General features: G+C 57.1%; 2 protein-coding genes across 6 annotated transcripts in view; one reads left to right on the forward strand and one right to left on the reverse strand.

The window, feature by feature from the left end:
• ST7L (suppression of tumorigenicity 7 like) overlaps positions 1-7,708 on the forward strand; it is a 70,897-nt gene extending 63,189 nt beyond the window's left edge. For 2 of the 4 annotated variants that reach the window (XM_084866208.1, XM_084866213.1), the window contains exon 15: positions 7,330-7,708. In XM_084866208.1, the coding sequence (XP_084722334.1) occupies positions 7,330-7,440 (111 nt within the window). In that variant the 3' untranslated portion in view covers positions 7,441-7,708. Of the gene's footprint in view, positions 1-3,184; positions 3,647-7,329 lie in introns of those variants that run through there. The other 2 variants (XM_084866209.1, XM_084866210.1) reach the window with 2 other exon arrangements.
• On the reverse strand, positions 456-14,951 carry WNT2B (Wnt family member 2B). Of its 2 annotated transcripts, none has more exons than XM_084866258.1 (5): positions 14,632-14,951; positions 8,944-9,164; positions 7,739-8,016; positions 6,800-7,064; positions 456-1,516 (listed from the first exon to the last, which is right to left on the reverse strand). In XM_084866258.1, the coding sequence occupies exons 1-5, from the start codon at positions 14,805-14,807 to the stop codon at positions 1,407-1,409; spliced, it is 1,050 nt and encodes a 349-aa protein (XP_084722384.1). In that variant the 5' UTR covers positions 14,808-14,951; the 3' UTR covers positions 456-1,406. The 2 variants fall into 2 exon arrangements, with proteins under 2 accessions (XP_084722384.1, XP_084722383.1); XM_084866257.1 differs by lacking the exon at positions 456-1,516 and adding an exon at positions 3,792-4,622.
• Positions 14,952-16,652: the final 1,701 nt, after the last annotated feature.

Here is a 16,652-nt window from a genome sequence, read left to right on the forward strand (position 1 = left end):
AAAGGGGAGTGGGGAATGTGCTCATATCCTTTGGAGGCAGGAGAGGGTATTACTGAGACCCTCTGGCTGCTGCCTGAAACCTGACAGTAGGATCCTCTTCTGGGGAAGCTCAATTCAGTGCAGTAACTGTGACATGTTTGCTCTGGTAGAGCCACTGCCCGCTCCTCTCCAATACCTCTCTTGGAGAGATCATCTCTGAGCCCAAAGCTCTCCTGCTTCTAACCTGACAGAGTTAAGAACTATAGGGCCTGAGCTGTCGGAGGGTGCCTCACCACCCACGGCATTCAGAGCAGGAACTGTACTGTTTCCAGCTGAGTCAGCCCTGAGACGCCTCAGACCCCTCCCTTGGGTGCTAATTGTCCATCCCTTTCTGGCTCCTTCTCCTCCCACCCCCAGGTGACAACTGGTCCCCAGACCAAACAGCTGCCTGCATGTAACTTTTTAATATTCTTTGGTTATAGCTGAATCTCTGCTGTTGATATGAGTTTTGGAGAATTTGATTGAAATCTAGTTGCTTTTTTATTTTTTGCTGCTGGGAAAGGGGATGATGACTAGAATGAGAGAAGCTATGTGTATGTTCATATATGTATATGTATGCCCGTATAGGTGCACCTCATGTGTATGTGTCTCCTCATGGTTGTGTGCAGACTCGGAGGGCAAAGCGTGAAAAGGAAGCATCTCCTGTTTTCCAACATTGCTTCAGAGATGCCCAGCCCCCGTGGTAGCAGGCAGCTCTTAAGTGGAGGTGGGGGCAGAGGCCTCCGCCAAGGCCATCAATAACCAGGTGTGAGCGCTAGGCCTCTGTGTAATGTGAAGCTCTCCCGTATTTCATCTGCGCACCCAGGGGGCGGCTCTGCAGGATTGCTTACGGAGAGCTCTGTGTCTGGCACCTCTCCCCGCAAGGTCCAGGCGCCCAGGGTCCCACCGACCTGCCCAGGAATGCATCACATTGTTCTCTGGTGCTGTAATTGGGCTGCAGGAGCCTCTGGGGCTGAGAAGCATACTCTCCCGGTGTCCTCGCTTGGGCTTCTGCCCTATGACCACTGAGGCCATTTAAATAAAACCTCAGAAAAGCAGAGGGGGAAAATCCTCATAATCTCTCTTGTATTAAGCCGCTGTCTGGAGTGGGCCTGAGAATTTGGCAAGGACTTAGCGGTTGGTGTTCTTGCTGAGGGAGGTGAGAGAAAGGAGAAGAAATTACTCTCTGCTCTGAGGAGGAAGAGAAATGAGGCAGTGAGCGGTCATGAGTCAGACCTACAGGACTTTTCACAAATGGACGCTCACGGCCAGGCAGTACTTCCTTCTTTTAAATAGTCTAGTCTCGGATCGAATTTTTGCAGCATCTCTCTGAGGAAGAGCAGGGATTAGAGCTGCCATTCAAGGTTGGCAATAATACAGGTTGGCTCTTATCTCCAAGGCACAGTGAAGGCTGGCATCCTTTGTTCCATAGAGAAACTGGCTGCAGGCAGGCAGCGGGGCACTGTGTCACATGCCTTCCCTGGAAGATTCTGAGATCCTTAAAGGATAGAGATAACCTCTTTTAAGTTATCTTTGTGTCCAGGTAGCACTTCTGCCTGCTTTTTACCTAACTGTTCAATGTGAAAAGAAATAAGGACCGATAGGGAGGAGTGGAAGAGTGGAGAGGGGCTGTGAGACGGCTGGTCTGAGGGACAGGAGGGCTGGGAGAGGGGAGATTGGAGGCAGCGAGGGAGTAAGCAGTGGCAGAATGACATGGAGCCCCGACTACACCAAATAAAGTTCTCCTTTTGCTTCTTGTTCCAAATACATTAGTTTCTGTTTGTATAGCACAGAATAGACGCCAGCTGTCTAAAGCCAATCGGAATGCACAGGCAAGCTAAGGAATAAGAGGCATAATTAATGGCTTGGCCATCATTCCTTCTTGGAGCCACATAACCTCTGTGGCGGGGCTCACGTGGACCTCTTTTCTCTCCCTACCCGCCTCACTTTTCAAACCGCTCACTCTCTGGACAGCTCACTCTTCGCCTAACCATTATAGGAAAATGCAAAATGTGGGTCTCTATGAATCAGAATTTGGATGCCAGAGAAAAGCATAGAACAGTCAGATGTCAGAGGAGGCCCATTCCCTCCCCGGGGTAAGAAAGGAAAACAGATAACAGAGACAAGTCTCTTGAACTCAGGTTGATGTCCCATGGAAGGCCATGCTATCACTCAATGTGGCCACCTGGACATTCTGTGAGAGCAGGGGCTAACCGGGCCCAGAGGCTCTCCCAGCAGCCCCGCATACAGGACAGCACCCTTTTAGAAATGCATTCCACTCTACTATTGAGTTCAGACTGGCTGTAACCTCTTACCTTCGCACTACCCTGCTTTCCTCCTCCTAATCCCAGCTCAAGATGTCAGAAGCTCTTCTCTTCCCTCTCGTGCCCCCTCCCTCATCCCACCATTGGCTCATCAGTTATCCAGTTGCCTCCACTCTTCAAGGAAGACATTCCCTTGGCCTGACTCACTCAGTCCCATTTCTCCACAGGCATTCCCTCACCGCAGACCACAAGGGCCCTGACTAGCTTATGTTTTGTGTTAATGGATGTGAAATCGGAGCAAACCCCCTTGCCAAAAGAAAAACCACCCCACACTCTCCCACACAGGTCTCCGCAGGTTACACAAATATTAGTCCTATCATCCAAATAAATCTGCCCCCCTAGCCCCAAGCTATGGCTCCTTCTGCTGCCTGTGCAGAGTGAAGCTGTTCCACAAACATGTGAAGACCCCAAGAGATGCTGGAGAGGAGCTTGGGAAAGGGGGGAGGCTACACTCAGAATTCCTTGGGTAGGCCCTGAATCCACAGCCTGCTGTCAATACTTGATTGTCCTTAGTTGAAGGCTCTGAAGTAAGTCATGATGAGTGAGACCAGTCAGGAACTTTGGAGAGAGTGTCTGTTGGCTAGAGTTTGGAGCATAATTAAAACTCAGTATCTGAGATAGTTTTATACCCTCATTTTACAGATGAGAAGGTAGAGGCTCAGAGAATTTGAGTATCTTGCTCAAAATATCAAAAACAGCTGTGATTCCAACCCAAGTCTGTCATAACTGCAAATTTCTACAGTATTCTGCTCCTTTAAGATATCAGCAGGAAGATAATCACTGTTCAGATCACATAAAAATAGGACATCACAGTTTTAGAGACTTCGCTTTGTACCCTCTAGCTTGCCTCTGGAGACTCGGCTCCCGCAAGCTGACTTAGGGAGCGGGTAGTAGCATGGAAGGAACTCCCCTGAGAGCCAAACATGGAAGGAACAACAGTCATCGTCCCCAGGACTTGGAGAGTCGCTACGGAAAGACGTGTTCTTGCTGAGGGGGTGAGAAAATCATCGGGGAAAGGCTGCTTTCTAAGATGCTCACCACTTTGGCTCCAAGCCCCAGCTCTCCTTTCCTCTGTAGCCACTGGATCCCACTAGATCCTCTCCTAGAAATTGCCAAAGCTGGAGATCTCTACCTGCTTAGGATACGCGGAGGCCTATTGTGGATCCTTGAGATCAGGACTGCTGCCCTCTCCCGCCTCCACGAGTCTTACACCTTTTTCTCAGTGTTTCTTCAATCTGGCTGACCCCAGAATAATGCGTGGGGAGTTAAAAAAAAAAAAAAATCCCAAGGCTTACTGAATTACTCTTTCTCAGGAAGTTTCAGGGGATTCTGATGATCTGGTAGCATGGGTATCACTGCCTGCCACTCATTTAAACAGGCAGCAAGTGAGCAAAGGGAGCAGTGCTGCCTGATGTAGGCTGGAAAGGAGAGAGCGACGGGAAGAGAATGTATGTTTGTATAGTTATATAATTTTCCCCTTACAAAACACAGCAGTTTAGAAACACATGAGCATATGAATGGAGCCTTGTCCACTGTGGCTAACTCTCATCTCCCTCTCCATAATGAAAGAACGTTGTAGCCCAAGAGGTTGTTGTGGGAACCAGGCGGTCTGCTCAAACTGACCTAGGGAGGAGATCCGTGGTTTCACCTCTGTCCTATCCTCCCTCAGCCAGGCAGGAGCGAAAGGAAGCGCTCTCTGTACCTCTCCTCTCGCACACACAGAAGCGTCAGGAAGCCAGTGCAGGGGAAGGAGACACGAGCTCGACCACGTGCTTTAGTGCAACTCACATCACACCTACACCTCTTCCGCCACCCCTTCTAGCCTCCAGAGCAGGGAGTCGGAGCTGCTCAGTTTCTTACGTCCCCGTCGACTCCTCCAAGGGCTAAGGAACCAGCCAGGGCACCAGAGTCCCTCTGGGTCACTCTCCAAGTCCTTAAATAGAAGCTGTAGCAGCCCAGGGTTGAGGGTGGTGGAAGGTGTGCATGCAAAGATCTTGTGCTTCCGAGTCAGGAGGTTTGGAGTGGAGGGATGAATGAGGTATTGGCATGTTCAGGTCTGGTCCAGCCACTCTGCCTTCTTGGGGGCCTTGCAGGTGTGGATGTCCACAGTGTTTCTGCACTCCTTGCACCGCACAGCACAGCACCAGTGGAATTTGCACTCACACTGGGTGACACGGGTGACTCGAGTTGTGTCATACCCTCGGCCACAGCACATGATTTCACAGCCGTCTGTCCCTTTAGATGTCTTGCTGCAGACACGGCCTGCAGTGCCTAAGGAACCTGAATTGGGGAAGAGAGAGAGAGAGAGAGAGAGAGAGAGAGAGAGAGAGAACCAAGGTACCTCTTACTTCAGCTGCTCTCGGTTCCCTTATCCACATCCTCCCGAAGAAACCATAAAGAATCTCTTTTCCTGAAAATATACCCACTAGCCAAAACGATCATCTCCTCACGTCCCTTTACACCAGCCTCACTTCCTCCCGCCAGCAAGACCACCCCAAGACACTGCCTTCACCTGCCGGGCCCCCCTGCCAGCACACATCTCCAGAGCCCCTCAAAGCCTCGCCTTAAAACCTTGTTATTGTTCACGCTGGCTGAAGGCCCTCTCTTTTATGTTTGAGTTTTCCCATAATAAGGAGTTAAAAGAAATAACAGCCTATAATTTATCTTTTCCAAGAGTTCTTGTCACAACTCTGATCCAGCTACTATTTGTTAGTATTTTGGTCCGTAGTTGATATTTTATTAAGTTGTACTATACAGAGAAGGAGTATAGTATGGCCATTAAAAGCTGGGCCTGGTTTCAGTGTCTAGGTTTAAATCCCATTCAGCCACTTTTAGCTTTGTGATTTATAGTAGTTAATCTCTCTGGGCTTTGTTTTTCTCATCTGACGATAGGCACCATAATAGCATCTAACTCAGTGGATTGTTGGGTTATATCTACAGTCTCTGTTCAGCGAGGAGGTGAACTGATTGGCATGACTGGCTGGAAGCACACCCCTAAGGAATTCCTAACGATCCTACATGGGGGACTCTTGAAGGGTAGGGGAGATGCTTTCCCTCTGCACAGATGATGCTCAGAACCTCATTCTCACTGATGCTAGCACAGGAGACCCTGCCAACAGACCATAAAGCCAAAGGATTCTGGCTGGGATGGACCTTAGGCAGTATCTCCTCTAGCCCTTTCCCAGAGATGGGAACACTAGCCTGGCCTGGGGGTTCAAGAAGGGGAATCAGTTAACTGATCTCTATAGTAGCAGTCTGACACTCCACTGGGATCTGAGAAGAAAATACAAGAACCTCTATATTTGTTTTTTACCTCATCAATTTAAAATATGGATTCTGTATTGTTTTATAATATACATCTTAGTATAGTGGAACATAGATGGAGTTTATAAGTAAATATGCATATATTGGAGATGAATGCTCTAGTTTTTTATACACTAGAAATATACAATCCAAATGTCAAGAGACCACTTGGGGCATGGGCTGGCTAGGTCTCCTATGCATGTTACTCTCATAATGGCAAGGGCTGGGTCTTAAGTCCTTCCTGGCATCAGAAGTCTCCCCTACCCTCTGGAGCTGAGTTATCTGGTGTAGTAAGTAGCCAATAGCCAAATATGCTCATTTAGAGTTAAAAGAATTAAAATTAAATAAATTTTAAAACTTAGTTCCTTGGTCACCCTAGCTGTGTTTCAAATAGTCCTCACATGGCCCAGACGGTAACTTCCATTCTTTTGGGGTAACACCATGTCACTTTCCAGCATCCCCAACAATCCCACCACAGTATCTGCACAGATGTTCGCTGCTCCCCGCCAGTGCAGTGGTTCGCCTTGGCAGGAACCCGTTTTCCTTGCCTCCCTAGCCCCCCATTAAACAGGATAAAGCCTTTCAGGCCACTGATGGTCTGATCCCAACTGTCCTTCTACCTTCAATCTCCTTCACTCGAACTCTCCACTCAGGATATTAATCTGTTCCTGGGACAGATCGCGCACCCTCTGCCATTGTGCTCTGTGTAGATGGCGCCCCCTGTCCTCTCTAGCACCCAGATGACCCCACACCTCAAGAAACAGCTTATGGTCCACATTTGCAGCTCAGCTCCTCTTGATTTCTCCAGTTGTCTCTCTTGCAGTTGCATCTGTCTACCTGTTACATCTCATTTCTTAGCTAAATTGTAAAGAGCCAATGACTTGGGGCTGCATCTTATGCTCCGGTGTGGTCCATGCATTGCTCAGTACTGAGATACTGAGAACAGGTGACTTGTTTACGTTCACTGAGTGATATCTATCACGTCTGTAACCACATGGACCTCAGGTCCGACGGAGCCTGAGGTCCATGTGGTTACAGACTACCTCCTCCCTCAGCTCCCCTCCCTAACTCCTGAGGCTGAACAAACCGTGACCACCCAGGGGTGCTGGCACTAAGAGCTGGACTCCATGCCCCCATCTGCTTTCTCTACCCACCTGCGGCCTTGTCCAGGACACAGTAGTCCGGGGAGTTGTCGAAGTAGACCAGGTCGGTCCGGGTGGCGCGGCGGTAGCCTTGGCGGGCTGCGGTGAAGTTGGCGCCGTCCTGGGTCGCCGTCACCTGCACGGCCCCGTCATAGCGCCGCCGCAGGTAGTCCCCGGTGCGGCGGAAGTCCGAGAGCGCTCGCCAGCAGGTGCGCAGAGTGCAGGAGCCGCTCACGCCGTGGCACTTACACTCCAGCTTCAGAAAGCGCCGCACGGCCTGGGGGTGGGAGGCAGGCAGAGGAGAGGCAGCCAGTCAGGCCCTTCGTCACCCCAGGACTGGAGCAGGAGTGCTCTGCCCTCTTCGGGCCCTGATCCTGGCTAACCAGTGCAGCTGTTGGTTGATCTTTCCCTACCAATCCCACCCTTCTTCCTGATCAAATGCAAGAAGCTCTTCTTCCAGGACGCCTTCCTGGACCGACAGTGTTCTTTTTACGATAGGCCGTTCGAACGTTAGGGCCACAGGATTCTGCTTACGATTTCAGGACGCTGGCACATCACGTATTTTGGAGTTCAGGGTGTCATGCCTTCTCCTTCTGTGGCATGTCACTTTCCAGCAAGGACCAGGCACAGAGGACATGCTCAGAGACCCGTGACTGACCAGAGCAAGTCCTTCTCCTCCTCAGTCATTATGGAGGCAGCCTTTTCCTTCTTAAAGCGTTACTGCCCTGCTTTTCTCCGTCTCCCCCTGCCTACCACCTGTGTGAGGACTCTGTGTACCTGGCTGCACCTCGGCATTTGCAAGCTTCCTGTGTTTACTGCTCCCGACCCAAGGGGTCTGGTCTTTTGGAAGTGACCCAGAGCCGTCAGCACCTCCTCCTTCACATAGTCCGTGATCACACAGAGCGCCGCCCTGGCAAAGAGGAAGGCACACACACAGACATGAATACTGACCGTGCGGCCACAGCGGTTGTTGTGTAAGTTCATGAGGGCCCGGGCATCCTTGAGCCTCTTCTCCTTGGCATCCACGAAGGCCTTGGCAAAGCGAACGCCGTAGTGGATGTTGTCGCTGCAGCCACCCCAGTCAAAGTCCCCACGCTGGTCATGGTGTCGGCCACGGGTGTAGGGGTCACAGCTGCACACACTCAGCTCCCCCTGGCTACAGGCGCGGGTGATGGCATGAACTACCCCTGCGGACGAGATGGCATACACAAACGCTGCCTCCCGGCTGCCTGGAGAGGAGGGAGAAGAGTGTGTCTCAGCAAGGAGGCTCAGAACCGCGACTGGGAAGTCTCTTCTCCTGGAGCAGCCCCTGGACCCTCTTTATTCAAACTGCCCTTCTTCCAGGAGCATCTGCAGACTGCCTGGTCCCTCCCCCAGCTCTCACTACTTTCCATCACTTCTTTATGCATCTGGCCTCTTGGACTGACCTGGGCTCTTGCTTCCTTCCAAACTCCTTGGATATATCCATGAGCAAGTCTCAGGGTGAGTCACCCTCCGACTGAGTGCAGTCCTGGCTCAGCTAAGCCTGTTCAGGCCCACTCTGCTGGACAGTTCCCACCAGGGGCCACCTCGGCCCAGGGGTCAGCACATTTGAAGTGACAGGCTACTTTCCCCGCCTGTTTCCTTCCCTCGGTGCTCTCCCAGATCAGTGACCCATCTCTCCTGGCCCTCTGACACCTTCGGGTTCCCACCTCATTCCCTTCCTTCTAGTTGACTGTTAAGCCTCTGCTTAGCTTTATTGCTGAGCTGGGGCTAAGCCGCTGGTTCTCCAAATATTTATGTATCACCTTTCTGTTTATCCTTTGCTCCCATTACTGTAGTGTTGGGAGTATTAGAGGGGAGTGATCGTGTGATAAGAACCCAGTCCTCAGCTTGACAGTGCTGGGGGCTGGGGAGGAAGGGAAAGGAGGAAGGAAGATGGAATGCCGCTCCTTTGTCCCTACATCCCAGAGTCCTGGGACCTAGAAGGACCCTGGCTACTATCTAAGTACTGAGGGTCTGTTCGCAACTGTATCCTGCGCTCCGCCCATAACCGTTCCTCTGATTATGAAGAAGTGTGCAGGAGACGGGGGAGGGGATCACGCCTGCCCTACCCACGCACCACCCCAAGCACAGGCAGGGAGGGAAGAGCTGGGCAGAGGGGAAGGGGCCCCTACTTCTGAGCATGACACGGCCAAAGACAGTGTGGTCCCGGTCCACGGTGGTGCAGTTCCAGCGGTGGTGGCGGAACTGGTGCTGACACTCTCGGATCCATTCTTTGGCACCCTCGCCCACCGAGCGCATGATGTCTGGGTAACGCTGGCACAGCTGCCGCTGCCGGCTCACCAGACCAGGGATATTGTCACAGATCACTCGGGCCCCCAGCGCCCCGATGTACCTGCAAGGTGGAGACGGCCCTGTCAGAGTTCCGGCCCTTTTTCTGCATCAGGACAGGCTTGGCGTGGCGCCTTCCCCTCCCCAGCCCACATTCCCTGAGGCTGACGGATAGAACGGTCCCCACCAGCTCCGATAAACAGTCCTACAGCTGCGGAGAGAGAGTGATGAGTGGTCTCCTAGCATCACAGTTCCCCTGCCGAAAGCCAAAGTGACACACACTCCCGGAACGCAGGCCAGGCATGTGTCACACACACACAAAGCTGCGGGCATGTCACATAAACCCATTGCCTGTTTATTTAACAAACACGAAGAGCCTCATGGAAAAATAAACTAACAAAACGAGAGTCTGAGATAACACTCTTACTCCCACATGTAAGAGGCACGTCCTGCATGGCTGGTCCACGAAGACCTGGTTTGGGGGAAGAAGGATGGAGACGGAGGGGCCAGTGGGAAGAGACATGAAGGGCAGCTCTGAGTCATGTTCTCAGCCCCAGTCAGACCCGTGCAGCCGAGATCCTCACTCCCAGCGCTGAGACCTGGGGAGGAGACCCACTCCCAGCTCTCTTCCCCACACTATTTCCAGCCAGCGGCCTTTTGTGGCTTAGGAGTCTTGATTCTTTCAAAACCCTCTCCCCAGCTTACAGGGCTGTTGCTGTGGGAAGCCAAAGGCCAAGATAAAGCAAGAGGGTGACACTCCCCATATTCCAGCCCCCAGTTTGCCCAGTATGAACTAAGAAGAAGATCGCTTGTTACTAAAAGATAGGGGGGTTGGCAGAGTCCTTCTCAGATTTTTCCCGGCATTCTTTTCATTCAAACACTTAGCCCGGACTCCACCACCAGCCTCCGGAAGAAGACCAGAATGTATCATCACTTTTTCTCCCACAAGGCCACCAAGTGAGGTCTGACTCACTCACCCACTCCTCATTTCCTTTCTCTCTCCCCAACACCTTTCTTGATTTGCTGGGAATTCACCATTCTCCTGACCTAACACATCAAGGGACACCTTCTCTCCCCCTTTCTGAAAGAACAAAGCAGGTGGGGGCCTGCTACAAACAGAAGAGACTTTGGTTTGGGTTGGGAATGAGCCTGTGGATTGGGAAAGCCCCCCAGATGGGCCTAGAAGTGGGGGCGGAGAAGGGAGGATGGCCGGTGGGTAGAGGGGAAAAGCTGGGCTGCCCTGGGCTCTGGGTACCCCCTCCCCCCAGTTCACACACTCCGCCCTCACCCACAGACTGGGTCACCACTGGTGATACCAACTCAAACATGAGGAGGGCTGATGCCTCTTCTGGAACTCAGCAGGCTGATGGGGCCCATCTGTCCCGGGGGAGGGGTGAGCGGGCTGACCAGACAGAGAAATCCCATGGAATCAGCGTCCCCGGCCCTGTCCATCAGGGCAGCAGCTTCCAGGAACAAACCAAATAAACACCCCGGGCTGGGCCAGGCCGGAAAGGGCCCCTGACGCACAGCCCGGAGTTCCGCCCACCGCTGCGGTGCTTTGTTTGGAGATGGAAGACGCTGGAGTTGTGGCCTTGGAGCTCGTCCCTGTCTCACCACCATTCTGCTTCCCCAGTTCAGCCGCGTCCTGCCCTATGCGATGGGTGGGTGTTTGTTTTTTACTGGGGCTTGGGAAGAGGGGGGCTGGATGGGAATGGGAGGCCAGTAATCCAGCCCTCGTGAGACAGTCTGGAGTGAGGCAAGCCAAACTCTGGCAGAAAGTCCTTCCTGTGGTCTGACTTAAATCCATTCTGCTGCAGCCCACACTGGTCCTTCTTGTTACACCCTCACTGAACGTGGGAACATCTGTTCGGTGTCTAAGGTGGGAAGAATGAATACGTTTCTCCTCCTACCCCCCTCACCGCACCAAGGGCGGCTTCAAGATCCCACAGAGCAGGGCGCATGCCTGCTGGCCACAGCCAGCCCTTGTAGTTGGTGGGGGACCTCCAATGAAACTGAGCTTGAGCCCCAGCCAGCCCCTTCTCAGCACATGCCTGCAGCATTCCTGCATGTGCCAAGCGCTCCGCTCCGCGTTAGGATCAGAGGTGTCTAAGGCCTCCCGGGTCACGGCGGCTGTGGGGAGATACCCTGTTCACCCACCCAGAAGTTTCCCTTCCCAGTTTCCTGCCCCAGAATGTTCTTCACCTGCTTCTGACCCATTTATGTCCCTCCCTTTGACAAAGTGACGCATATCCTGCTCTCATAGCCCCTGCTACTCCGAGTGTGGTGCCCAACACAGCAGCATTCACATCACCGGGGCAGCTGTTGGCAGTGCAGAGCCTCAGGCCCCAGCCCAGGCCCACTGAGTCAGAGGCCGCCCCTTACCGATGCCCCAGGTAGTCTGCGTGCCCTGCTCCGTGAAGGCAGGGACTTGGGACTTGTGTCTGTTCTGTTCACTTCAGTATCCCCGGTGCCTAGAACAGCGTGTGGCACATAGTAGGTATTCAGTCACTACTTGCTGAATAAACCTAACGGCTCTGATATACTCCCTCCTTCCCCTTCCACCCCCCCCCCCCCCCCCCGAGCTAGTCATAAACTCCATTTCAATTGCAGCGTTACTCCTCGTGGACGTTGCCAGCATATTTGCACATGTTTTGTTTGTGTCTGGTTAATGAGGTCAGGGAGCCTCTTTCCCCCTCTTTCCCTTTTTTTTTATAGTCCCTAGTGCACGTGGTTCAGTCCAACTCATACAAGGCTTTGAACACAGGGATAAACTATTACCGTCCCTTAATCTCTTAATGCAACATCATTTATATGGTACCTTACAGTTTATAAAACGTTTTTCCACACAACCATCCTATGAGAAAGAGAGATCTGTCTCCATTTACCAAGTGAAGAAACTGAGGTTCCGGGAGGAGTGAGCGATCACAGCCAGCTCCGTCCATCAGAGCAAGTCAGAAAATTAGGTGAACTCCAGAGTCCAAGGCCATCTTCCCTCCAAGGCGGCTTAGCCAGGATGGGCCCATCTGACTTCAGAATGCCATTCCCTCCTATTCCTCACTTCCTTCTTATGTGAAACGGGGATGACAACAGCACCTGCCCTGCTGGATTACTGGGGGACCGAAGAAGATGCCATAATGTGTCTGGGGCTTAGTAAGAGCTCGGCACGTGGCAGGAATAACGCTAATGTGATGCCACTCTGTTTCTCTCCCTTTGTGAATTCACGACATGTCCCACCCGTGCAAAACGGAATAGGGAAGCACAGGTCAGGAGCCCGTGTTTGTTGGTTACAGACTCCGAAGAGCCCATCACTGCCTCCTCCAGCGAGGGGAGCAGAGGGAAGCAGTGGGTGGAAAGAAGGGAAGGGCTGGCAGGAAGAGCAGCCAGTCCCAGGCTGGTCGCTGTGAGCGCCATGGCTGCTCCAGGGTGGAACAGGGACACACACGGCAGCAGCCTCTCCTCCGGGGATTGCACTGAGGACCAGTCTTGCTGGGGTTTTCCTATGGGAGAGAGAACCCCCTTGGGGGCCTGACCAGCCTTTGGAAAGCAGCTTTCCACTGTATCCCAGAAGTGGTGCTCCCAGAGGCAGGCATCGGGGCGGTGTGCAGCCAGGAGATGGAATACCCTCTGCACTCACACCCCTCCCCATCCTGGCCTGCTGCTGCCTCCTCCCCCCTCCCCCGGGACTGCTGGATCTCTGCTTCACCCGCCTGCTTCCCACCCAGGACTTTCCCCAAAACCTTTAATATGAACCACGTGGGGGGCATGTAGTAGCGAGAGAAAGGAAAAGGCGGAGACAGTCGCCACGGGGACAAAATGGGGACTAGGAAGAACTCCAGATGGGTTTTGGGGACCACCCCTAGCATGCTGAACGGAGCCTGAAAGCAGTGCCTAGTTGTGCAAGCCCCCAGACTGACTCCATACTTCCTCACCCCAACACCACATGGCCCCCAAGACAGCACCCCACACTGGAAGGCAGGCATCGGGGCTCCCTAAAAGCACACTGCCCTCTGGGCGGTAAAGATGTGCAGCGGCCACTTCTCCCTTCCTCTGCCGGCCCCTGAGGCCGTGTCCCCAGCCACACGCCAGAGGGCAGAGGACGGTGCGGGCTCACTCTGAACTGTGAAAGGCGCTTCCCCTCAGCCCCTTCTTCCCTTTCCCTCTCCAAAGGAATGTTTCCAGCCAGATGGGAGATATGGGCCGCCCCTCTCCCCCACCCAGAACCCCCCTCCTTGCCTTCCACAGCACTGCAGAGATAGAAAAAAAAAAAAGAAAAAATCCAAGAGATTTTTCTGAAACAGGAAAACGGGGCTGGGGGTGGTGGTGAGAGACGCATCTTGAAATGATAGGAATCTGCCGCCCAAGCTGGCCGGCCCCTCAGCCGGTACCCTCACCCTTCAGCCAAGATTCCAGCCCGGGGAGGAAGCCGCAGGGTGGAAGGGGAGAGACCGCACTCCGAGGTGGAGGGCGGCAGGGAGGGGGCAGAGTGAAGACAGGAAGGCGGGCACTGCCCGGGCTCAGAGGGGCAGACACCCAGACCAAGGGACCATTTTGGGGGGTGAAGAGGAAAGATGAGAAGCCTGAGCCTTTCCCCAGCCCAACCCTCCCCCTGCCCATCCAGGGGGAGACCAGGGCCATCCAGGGGCTGGGAGCACAGGCATGGAGTCATTCTGTAACGCCTTTTGGCTCCTCTCTCTTGGGAAGTGTCTGGAGTGTAAGGCCTGCAAGAAACCTGAGGGGCGGGTCTGTGTTTGGGGGCCAGGGCGCCTCGTTCCGCAGGGGAGAGACGTGGGAAGAAGAGAAGGAAGCCCAAAAGGAGACAGCAAGGTTCGAACTGACGTCCCTAAAACGGAGCCTGAAAGCAGTGCCTAGTGGTGCAAGCCCCGGGTTTTGTTTTCATTGTGGGGGTTAACGGGGTCGGCTTTCTGCCCTGGATCCACTCTAACCCTTCGCCGGGCACTGCCGCCGCCCCCAGGCCTTGCTGCCTGACCGGGTGGGGGGACGAGGAAGAGGCTCCTCCACCCGCGCGCACCCCTGCTCCACCTCCCGGGCCGGCCATCGGGGATGGGGCTCCTGCTGGACGGTCCCCGAAGGCCCAGAGGGCGGCTCTTTCTGGAATCCACCCTGCGAGGTAGCTTTGGCCCTAAAAGGGCTGAGCTGAAAGCTGGGCACAGCAGGCATCTGGGGCTCTGGAAAGCCTCGACCCCCGGGCGTCCGTGCTGCGGGACCCTGCGCCCGCCGCCGCCGCTGCAGTGACAGCCCCGCCGGGGCGTCTCTAACGCGGTCTGAGCGGCCGCCCGGCCCCGCGCTGTCCCCCCTCCGGCCGCCCGGCCCCGCGCTGTTCCCCCTCCGGCCGCCCGGCCCCGCGCTGTCCCCCCTCCGGCCGCCCGGCCCCCGAGCTGCTGTTCCCCCTCCGGCCGCCCGGCCCCGCGCTGTCCCCCCTCCGGCCGCCCGGCCCCCGAGCCGCTGTTCCCCCTCCGGCCGCCCGGCCCCGCGCTGTTCCCCCTCCGGCCGCCCGGCCCCGAGCCGCTCACCACCAGGACGTGTCCACGCGGGCCGGCAGCGTCAGCAGCAGCAGCAGCAGCAGCAGCGCGCAGGCGAGGCTCAGGCGGGCGGCGGCCCGGGCGCCGTCGGGGGCCGCGGGGAGCGGGGCGCGGGCGCGCCGAGGGGGCAGCTGCGCGGCGTCCTCCGCACCGCGCCGCCCCCGCATAGCGCCCCGGCTCCCGAGGGCGGGGGCTCCGCTGGGCGCTCGGTCCCTACTCACCCCCCGGGGCGGCCATGGGCCGGCGGCCGCTGGGCGCCGAGGCACCTGGGTCCCGGGCGGGCGCGGGGCTCGGGACCGGGGCGCGGGGGGCTGTCGGGCCGGGGCGCGGAGCGGGGCGCGGGGCTCCGGAGCGGGGCGCGGGGCTCCGGAGCGGGGCGCACCGCCGGGCGCGGGTGGCAGTGGGGCCGGCGCGGACGGGGCGGCGGCGGAGTGCGGAGGCCCCGCGGCCGGGCTCTCATTGGACGGCGCGGGGCGGGGCCGGGGCCGGGACACGCGGCTCAGGCGGCTCCGCCCGCGGCGCCCGCGGTGTGGCCCCGGCCCCGGCCCCGCTCCGCACCCCGGCCCCCACCTGCCGGGCGGGCCCCGCGGGCGCCCCTCTGAGCCCCGCGCCCCCGGGTCCTAGCGCCCCGCCCCCGAGCCCAGCCCGCGGCGCCGGCGGGAGCGGAGCCCGCAGACCCTCCGCCGCCGCCGCCCGCCGCCCGCCGCCCGCCGCCGCAGGGACCCCGGGCCGAGCGGAGGGGACGCCTCGTGCTCTCGGGGCCCCTCGGTCCCGGCGCCGCTGTGAAACGGGCAAGATCGGCAGGATGCGGGGGTCTCACTCCCTTTCCAGCCGTGCCACCCGGGCGCGTGGGCAGCGGCCCCAGGCAGGGGCTCCTCTGGGCTCCGGCCGGTCCCTGCCCCCCGCACCCCGCACCCCGCACCCCGCACCCCAACCGCCTGTGGACTTGGCGTCCGCGCGCCCGCCCGCCCGGCCCCGCTTCCCTCCGCCCGCGGACCCGGCGGTGGCCGGACCGAGGGGCACACCTGCCGCCCGGACCCCTCCCCGCGGGCTCAGAGCCCAGGCTCCCCGGTTCCCCGGGCGGGGCTGCGAGTGGGAAAGAATCAGAAACAGCTGGGCGGCTCCCGCCCCCCAACAGGGCCGATGGGGTCCTCTGGAGAGGGGAAACCCGGAGCCATGTCTCTCCTTCGCCTCCCCCTTCCTCCTCCCCAGTGCTCCCTCCTGCCTCCCCTCCCCTCCCCTCCCTTCCCTCCCCTCCTGCTTCCCCTCCCTTCCCTCCCCTCCCCTCCCTCCCCTCCCCTCCCTTCCCTCCCCTCCCCCCTCGCCTCTCCCCCCTCCCTCCCACTCTGCCTGGGGGCGTGGCAAACCGGGAAAGGGTAGGAGGTGAAAGTGACTCTTCACACTCCCCCCACTCCTCCCATCCCGCCCCACACACATCTCCCCCCCACCTACACACACACACACACACACCCCTCCTGTCCCCTTCAAACACCCCCACCACACACACACCTCCCGCCCGGCCCGCACTCCCAGGCCCGCGGGCAGAGCCTCTGGGGCGCAGTGGCCTTTAAAACCCAGGGTCTTCCAACTTGGGGAGTTCATCTGGGATCTGGCCCAACCCCTCTCCGGCCTCAGTTTCTCCCGCCTCGCCCCTCACTTCCAGGTGTCTTTCTGCCTCTGCCCTTGATTTATCTAAACCATGAAGCCTGGTGTAAACAGCGCGCTCACCCCCTCCACCCCAGACGCACTGTCAGGTCTCGGTCGGGGTGTGAGAGACGCCTGGGTGTGAGCGGACAGGGCGCAGCTGGCCCCGGACACCCCAGGGGCCGGGCGGGAGGACACCCCAGGGGCCGGGCGGGAGGACACCCCAGGGGCCGGGCGGGAGGACACCCCAGGGGCCGGGCGGGAGGACACCCCAGGGGCCGGGCGGGAGGACACCCCGGAGGCCGGGCGGGAGGACACCCCAGAGGCCGGGCGGGAGGACACCCCGGAGGCCGGGCGGGAGGACACCC

The sequence above is a fragment of the Pipistrellus hanaki genome, assembly GCF_964339955.1.
Source record: "Pipistrellus hanaki genome assembly, chromosome: 18".
Classification (NCBI taxonomy): domain Eukaryota; kingdom Metazoa; phylum Chordata; class Mammalia; order Chiroptera; family Vespertilionidae; genus Pipistrellus; species Pipistrellus hanaki.

What these genes read in the sequence shown, in the direction of transcription:
- WNT2B (XM_084866257.1), bottom strand. Translation starts at nt 14,807, where the DNA reads ATGCGGGGGCGGCGCGGTGCGGAGGACGCCGCGCAGCTGCCCCCTCGG. An exon ending in TGGCCGTGTCATGCTCAGAA is followed by an intron (nt 8,017 to 8,943) that starts GTAGGGGCCCCT and finishes CCTCCTCTCCAG; the next exon opens with GCAGCCGGGAGGCAGCGTTT. An exon ending in TGTCCTGGACAAGGCCGCAG is followed by an intron (nt 4,623 to 6,799) that starts GTGGGTAGAGAA and finishes TCCCCAATTCAG; the next exon opens with GTTCCTTAGGCACTGCAGGC.